This window comes from Hordeum vulgare, chromosome 2H (assembly GCF_904849725.1).
Source record: "Hordeum vulgare subsp. vulgare chromosome 2H, MorexV3_pseudomolecules_assembly, whole genome shotgun sequence".
Taxonomy (NCBI): Eukaryota; Viridiplantae; Streptophyta; class Magnoliopsida; order Poales; family Poaceae; genus Hordeum; species Hordeum vulgare.
This window is the reverse complement of record NC_058519.1, coordinates 627,301,770-627,308,653: the sequence shown is the minus strand read 5'-3', so window position 1 is coordinate 627,308,653 and position 6,884 is coordinate 627,301,770. Positions and strand designations below refer to the sequence as shown.

The window sequence follows — 6,884 nt, the reverse complement described above, 5'->3', positions numbered from 1 at the left end:
TGCTCAGTGAACAAAAATCAGACAACAAATAAGATGGTACAATTTAAGTAAACATGTGAGATGGTACATAATGCTGACCGGACTACGGACCCCCAATATGATGGCACGAGAATGTCTACACACTCCAGCGTTCTCAAATCTAGGCCCTGCAAAAGTTTCAAACCCCGTTGTTTAGATGAAACTGTATGGCCATCTCCAATATGAAGATTGTATAATCCTCTTCAAAATAAGGCACTGATGGTTGGTAATCTCAAACCTAGAAGAGTATCATTAATTGGGTTAGCAAATAATCTTTTGCTTTGATAGTCCAGGTAAAATAGGCATGTGTCTCAAGATTGCAGTATATATACAAGTATACTTTTGTTCCCTTTCCAGCAGCATTTTGATTGTCCCTCACATGTCTATTGTAAAACAAGGCTATGCTTACAAATATTCAGTGCTTATACAACCAAACCCTAAAATCATAAGGAAGACACTTGTAATTTGCGATTAAATGGATTGATGAACATATTTATCTTTCACAACTCGCTCACATGTAGCTTGGCCAGTAGCAAATAATATAGATTTTGAAGTATTATGGTAGATTAACTCTTGCGTGCAAACATTCAGTGCCAGCTAGGATGAAGTGTGAATTGGCAGTGTCTGTTGAGGACACCAGAGGATTGTACTCTAGGAAAAGGTTCAAAAAAACTTTAAACACTTCAGCTCACTTCCTCAATGGCAGCTAATGAACTATAGAGCATACTCAGTGCAATCTCTTTCCATCCTACCGATCAGCATGTACCCAGTTTTCCATACAAGTGTCCGACTCCTCAAAAAATATATAAAGTCAATGACAAATTGATAGAGAAAAATGAATCACCTCGTGCCCTTCCCTTCCCTGCAGCAAAAGACCACTTCTTCCCCAACATGGAAATCTCAAGGCCCCTTCCACCACCTGTGAAAAAAAAAATATTCGAAGTTAGCATCACATTATCATACACGTGCTACAGAGATGCCGGTGGCACACCAAGGCTGATGCAGGTTGGGTCAAAGTCATACTCACACATGTGTTCATTGCAAAATCATTGATCTGGATCCTTATTGAAATACAACAAAGGATTCATGTAAGAAGAAACCTGAAAACCAGAGTACTGCACACAACCAGTGGCGAATCCAGGGGGTGCTTCAACAGGCTTAAGCAACCCCTAAAAAAATTAGAAAACAAAAATTGCTAGTATTAATCATGAAAAAACATTATCTGAACTAAAAAACTGATAGTTAATGTTTTTTTCTTCACATTGTTAACATTGAGCCCTCCCTTTATTTTCTATCAAGATTCGCCACTGCACACAACCAATCAGCTAGGTTGCCCTTTTGCATGGCTAACAACTTGAAAATCTTTGCATGACCAACCTTTGGTCTCTGGAGATATGAATGGGAAGTTAACCATGGCTATCTCGGACAAGGAGATAGAAGAGGCGCTCTTTCAGATGGGTCCGACAAAGGCGCCAGGGCCGGATGGGCTGCCAGCTCTGTTTTACCAACGACACTGGTCTTTGGTACGGGATGATGTTTGCAGGGCGGTGCGTGATTTTCTGAATGGAGTATCGGCCCCAGAATCTTTTAACGACACGGTTATTGTCATGATTCCGAAAGTCGACTCACCGGAGCTGCTTTCTCAATTTCGCCCGATAAGTTTATGTAATGTGTTGTATAAAATTGCTACAAAGGTTTTGGCAAATAGTTTAAAGGGCATCCTTCCGATTATGATTTCAGAGGAGCAAAGCGCTTTTGTTCCAGGGCGCCTAATTACGGACAATGTCTTGGTTGCTTACGAGTGTGTTCATGCGATACGGACAAGGAAAAGGAAACATCCATTCTGTGCAGTCAAGCTCGATATGATGAAGGCGTATGACAGAGTTGAGTGGAGCTTTTTGGAACAAATGATGCTGCGATTTGGGTTTGCTCATGAATGGGTTGATATGATTATGAGATGTGTTAAAACAACAAGGTTCACGGTGGGACTAAATGGTGGCCTATCGAGGAGATTCTCCCCTTCCCGGGGCCTCAGGCAGGGAGACCCACTTTCTCCATATTTGTTCCTATTCTGTGTAGAGGGCTTCTCTGCACTGTTAAGGCGAGCACAAGAAGAGCAACTTCTCTCCGGAGTTAAGTTTGGGAGCACTGGCCCCCAAATTACCCACCTTCTTTTTGCGGACGACAGTATTGTTTTCCTTGAGGGAACACGATCAAACATGGAAGTGCTAACAAATATTCTGCAGCAATACGAGAGTGCATCGGGACAACGCATCAACCTTCAAAAATCATCTATTTTCTTCGGTAGGGGAATACAAGAAGCAAACAAAGAGGAACTGAAAGGCATTCTTGGAGTGGACAATGAAGCTCTCAGTGAGAGATATTTGGGCTTACCAACACTGGTTGGGCGCTCAAAAGATGGGACCTTTAGATATATTACTGAATGCTCGAAAGGAAAGGTCAATGGTTGGAAGGGACAGGGACTCTCTAAGGCAGCTAGAGAGGTTTTAGTTAAATCGGTGCTCCAAGCCACACCTACATTTACCATGAGTTGTTTTCATCTCACAAAGAAAATATGCCGGAACCTGACTTCGATCTCTTCGAAATTCTGGTGGGGTGCAACGAATTGTCAAAAGAAGGTGCATTGGATCTCCTGGTAAAAAATGTGTGCTGCCAAACGTGATGGAGGGATGGGGTTTCGTGATATGGAGGCATTTAATCAAGCCCTCCTGGCTAAACAAGCGTGGAGGATTCTGCAGGCCCCTTTATCACCGTGTGCGCGAGTGCTCAAAGCAAGATACTTCCCAGACTGCTCAATACTGTCTGCAACGTGCCCAGCAAATGGTTCTTTCACTTTCAGAAGCATTATCCATGGTAGAGAGCTCCTGAATCTGGGATTGATATGGCGAATTGGGGATGGTAGTAAAATTAATATCCACCATGACAATTGCATACCAAGAAGTGGTAGCCTTAAACCCCTAGGTGCAGTCTATGTTAATGGGATCACGAGGGTCGCAGACTTGCTCACCTCAGAAGGAGAGGAGTGGGGTGATACAAAGCTTGCAGAAGTTTTCTCGTCGGATGAAGCTGTGGACATCAAACAAATAGCGATCGGGGGACAGGGAACCTGCATCGTGTTGGCAAATTATTCAGGACAAACCATGAAAGAAATCACATGAAGTCTATAAAACTATTATCCCATCTACTAACAAAAAGTTGCTGGAATAAATTGTATCAACAGTAATACTGTACAATTGATTCTGAATATAAACAAACAACAGAAGAATTGATTCAAAGGGAATTGATTCAAGCACGCGCGGCAACCAAGTCATCCTAGCTTGCGATAGAAAAAGTACTACACAATAATAATTGGACTACTAAATAAGGCTAGAAGCAAGATGAACCCCAGCAAAATAAAAATGCCAAGTCTTACATCTTGAATCATCAGTGCGGCTGCGCTCCATTGCAAGGTCAAATAAGCTTTGCAGGACAAATGCAAGCCGATCACATGCAGTTTCAGTAAGAGGAGCAAGCCATGATCGTGCAGCCGCGCGTGCTATCTCAGCAGCTGCCTCAGTCATCCCACTGCTTCCACCTCTTCCAGCATGGGCAAGTAATATGTTCGCAATACCCACGCTAATCAGCCGCTCGCACGCGTTTACCAGGAGCACCAGACTCGATCTGTGAGGGGAACGAAGGGGGGGAACCCTAGAAGAGGTGAAGCGCGGCACGCACCTGGAAGCGGCAGCGGGGATCGAGGGCGGTGGGGTCGTGGACCATCTGGAGGACGAGGGGGCGGCGGGTGCCCATCTCGACCTCCCGGACGTTGAAGCGGAAGCCGAGGAGCGCCTCCAGGAGCAAGCTCTTGCCGTCCGACTGGCCCCCTATCGCCACTATCTCCGGAATCAGGAGCTTCTCCCTGAACGCCACGACTGCCGCCTGCAGCCGGTTGTAGGCCTCGAACCGGGACTTGCTGTCCGCCGCCGCGGCCGAGGCCGAATCCGTCACAGCTTGGCGGGCGGACGGGGACGGGGTGGCGCGTTGAGCGGGGGAGGAGGCACGCCCCGCCGAGCGTGGGAGGCGCGGCGAGCAGGGGGAGCGGGGCCGAGCGGCGCGGCGCGGCCTGGCGAGCGGGGGAGGCACGGCGAGTGGGGGGGGGGAGCTGGGGCGAGCGGGGGGAGCCGGTGCGAGCAAGGGTTAACGGCGTTTTTAGACGTGGGTGGGCAATGGACCCTTGATTAAGTGATTAAACGGCTGAGATGGTGAGTTGGATCTGCCCTCTCATGCTTTTATTAGTAGAGATGCGTCCAGATCACAGTGACATGTGGTGAAGAACATGCACCTGCCTAACTCAATCCTAAGTCCTCAACGCTTACCATTATGATCCAATGACTCCTAAACATGCTGCCAGTTTGGAGGCCTGGAGCATGCTACAGCAGCATTTCGATAGAAACATGGAAGGGAATGTGAAAACCCCGGAAAGATTCTAAACATTACAACAGAAGTATCAAACATCGAGCCGATCAGGTTCAATGCTTAAAATCTTCACATCACATAGATAAATAATTATATCTTTGAAAGCTAGAAATTTCTCATAACTGTCACTAGGCTATTTCTACGAGCAAATTGTGAAATGCATTCACCACCTAAAACGCCAATACTTCATCTTAATCCAGTCAACTTGGCACCAGGAAACCCAGGATATGAGAGGCCTTCATATTAGACATAACCTGAAACCCAGGATATGAGAGGCCTTCACATTGGAGTCATAACCTGCTGCTGGCTTCCCTCAATAATAATCAGCGATTCCCCAAGTAGCCTTTGTGCCTCCTCTCTCCTCCTGAAATTGAAAGAAAGAAAATACTTAATGGCGCCAGGTGAATTAAATCCAAACAAACATACATGTAGCATACCATACATTATCTGCTCACAAATATATGGTAAACCAATTGTGCATACAGCATGTGCTCTTTACATACGTGATTCAATATCAACAAGTTATGGAATTTTGAACTATATCCAATCGTTCAAAGTGCAGCAGAGAGTTATAGCTCAGACCACCTTTTGGTCTCCCAAACTGCAGCAGCTTTCTCTACCTCGGATATGCAATTATTGTATGAGCGAAACAAAAAAGAATATTGTAGAAACCACAAGCTCCTTACTGGTTAAGTATTTCATGCTTGTAATATATGAAAGGATGATAGAATAACATGATGACTGCAGATTAGAGTGATTAATAACACAATACATTTCCCCTTGACATGTAGATATATATGATGGTTAGTGTACAGTACATCATTTCCAGGTGCCAGGTAATCTAATAAAGCTAATGATAATACACTTGTATTCCATAAGAGGTACTGAGCAGCTAGATGTCCAATGGAAGATAAACAGTATGCTGATCTAGCAGCCAAGTTAAGCTGAAAAAAGTTCAGTTACTCACTGTTTTATATCCTCAATTGCTTGCTTACGACGCTGTATCTGGCTCTCAAGGAGGTGGATCAATGTTGCTCTTGCCTAAAAGAAATTTTAAAATGAGTTATGGCAGTGAATTGCAGAAATAAATTAACCACATGAAATAAAAACTGTGGTTCATACCTGGTGTGGTCGTAGGGAATTAAGAAGATGGTGTAAGTTCTTGAAAATGAGTGAAATGTCTTCAACCCTGCGAGCATACTGAGATGGCCTCTCCACTAAAATATCCGCTAACTCCAAGATATGGAGTTGAAGCTCTCTGTTGAGTGTTCTTAGCTCCTTCTTGAAGTCTGAAGGATAATCATTTTAGCAAATATCCAGCTCACCACATCAAATAAGATAAACAGTACTTTGTGTTCGAAGTAAAGAAGTCCAATATTCAGGAAATCATTAACTGGTAGCTGATCCGTCGGCTAGCGAGTAGGGGATCCTTAGGCGAATCGACCAGTTAATCAGCCGATAAATCAATCGGCTACTCGGTGACCCACCGAGCAGGGATTAACCGGTCAGTTAACTGATTTATTGGCTGATATTTTGAACAATAAGAACAATCACTTGGGTTCGTCAAAATTCACTACAGCAGCCTTAACCATTTAACACATCACAGAGTAACCATTTGAATTACATTATACATCAGTACACAGCCAACTAGGTGTCGACAGGAATGAGACGCACCGATATCTGGGCCCTTGGGATAAAGCTGGCGAACACCTTGATCCTCCAGGCTTGGCAGCACCACATCCGTCTAGAGATCAAGATAGGCAAAGCCCCACAGTCAGTTCGACACAAGCAATGTCACGCTACAGAGACAAACGTGATACGCAACATACTGTGTAGGTAGCACCAAATAGCTGGTACGATCCCTCGATCGGCGGCGGAGGCTCCGGCGCAGACGAGGGGTCCTGCTCGAAGTCCTTGTACAGCCGGTAGAACGGAGGAGGCGGAGGGTATGCCGACGATGTCGCCATCGCCATCTCGCCTTACTCTTCTGCGCACAAGGAATCGAGAGGAGGAGCTAGGGTTACGTTTGAATCGCAGAAATCGGGTGAGATGGCAGGACTGGGAACGGGGATAAGACGAGCAGCAGGCAGGAGAAGTTGCATGTAACACAGATTCGTACCTAGAGGAACGACCACGGGGGCGGAGGGCCGCCGGCGAGGCCGGTCGGCGGCGGCGGCGAGCGGGCGGAGACGGGAGACGAGACGAGAGGCCGATGCGGGAGGCGACCCGGCCCTGGTTCGACACGGTCCGGCGGTCCGGTGGTGATGGGCTAGGATCCACAAGGCCCGATCCGGACCGTCCACGAGCGATCGGTCGGCGCACTGGAGACTGGACGCGGGTGGGGTCTTTTCACCCTCATCCCCTCGGCAGAGCCCACTAATTTAAAAAGA

The 6,884-nt window shown here is 46.2% G+C and overlaps 1 protein-coding gene across 1 annotated transcript; it reads right to left on the bottom strand.

Annotated features, from left to right (window-relative positions):
* Positions 1-4,459: 4,459 nt before the first annotated feature.
* On the bottom strand, positions 4,460-6,780 carry LOC123428035 (mediator of RNA polymerase II transcription subunit 7a-like). The gene is made up of 6 exons (XM_045112192.1): positions 6,614-6,780; positions 6,324-6,481; positions 6,169-6,238; positions 5,617-5,783; positions 5,462-5,535; positions 4,460-4,858 (listed from the first exon to the last, which is right to left on the bottom strand). Exons 2-6 carry the CDS (start codon positions 6,465-6,467, stop codon positions 4,774-4,776), a joined length of 540 nt encoding a protein of 179 aa, XP_044968127.1. The 5' UTR covers positions 6,468-6,481; positions 6,614-6,780; the 3' UTR covers positions 4,460-4,773.
* Between the last annotated feature and the right edge of the window lie 104 nt (positions 6,781-6,884).

Coding starts and splice junctions, on each gene's coding strand:
- LOC123428035 (XM_045112192.1), bottom strand. CDS start 6,467: ATGGCGATGGCGACATCGTCGGCATACCCTCCGCCTCCTCCGTTCTAC. Junction 5,536..5,616: donor ATTCCCTACGACCACACCAG/GTATGAACCACA, acceptor AATTTCTTTTAG/GCAAGAGCAACATTGATCCA. Junction 4,859..5,461: donor GCAATTGAGGATATAAAACA/GTGAGTAACTGA, acceptor TTTCAATTTCAG/GAGGAGAGAGGAGGCACAAA.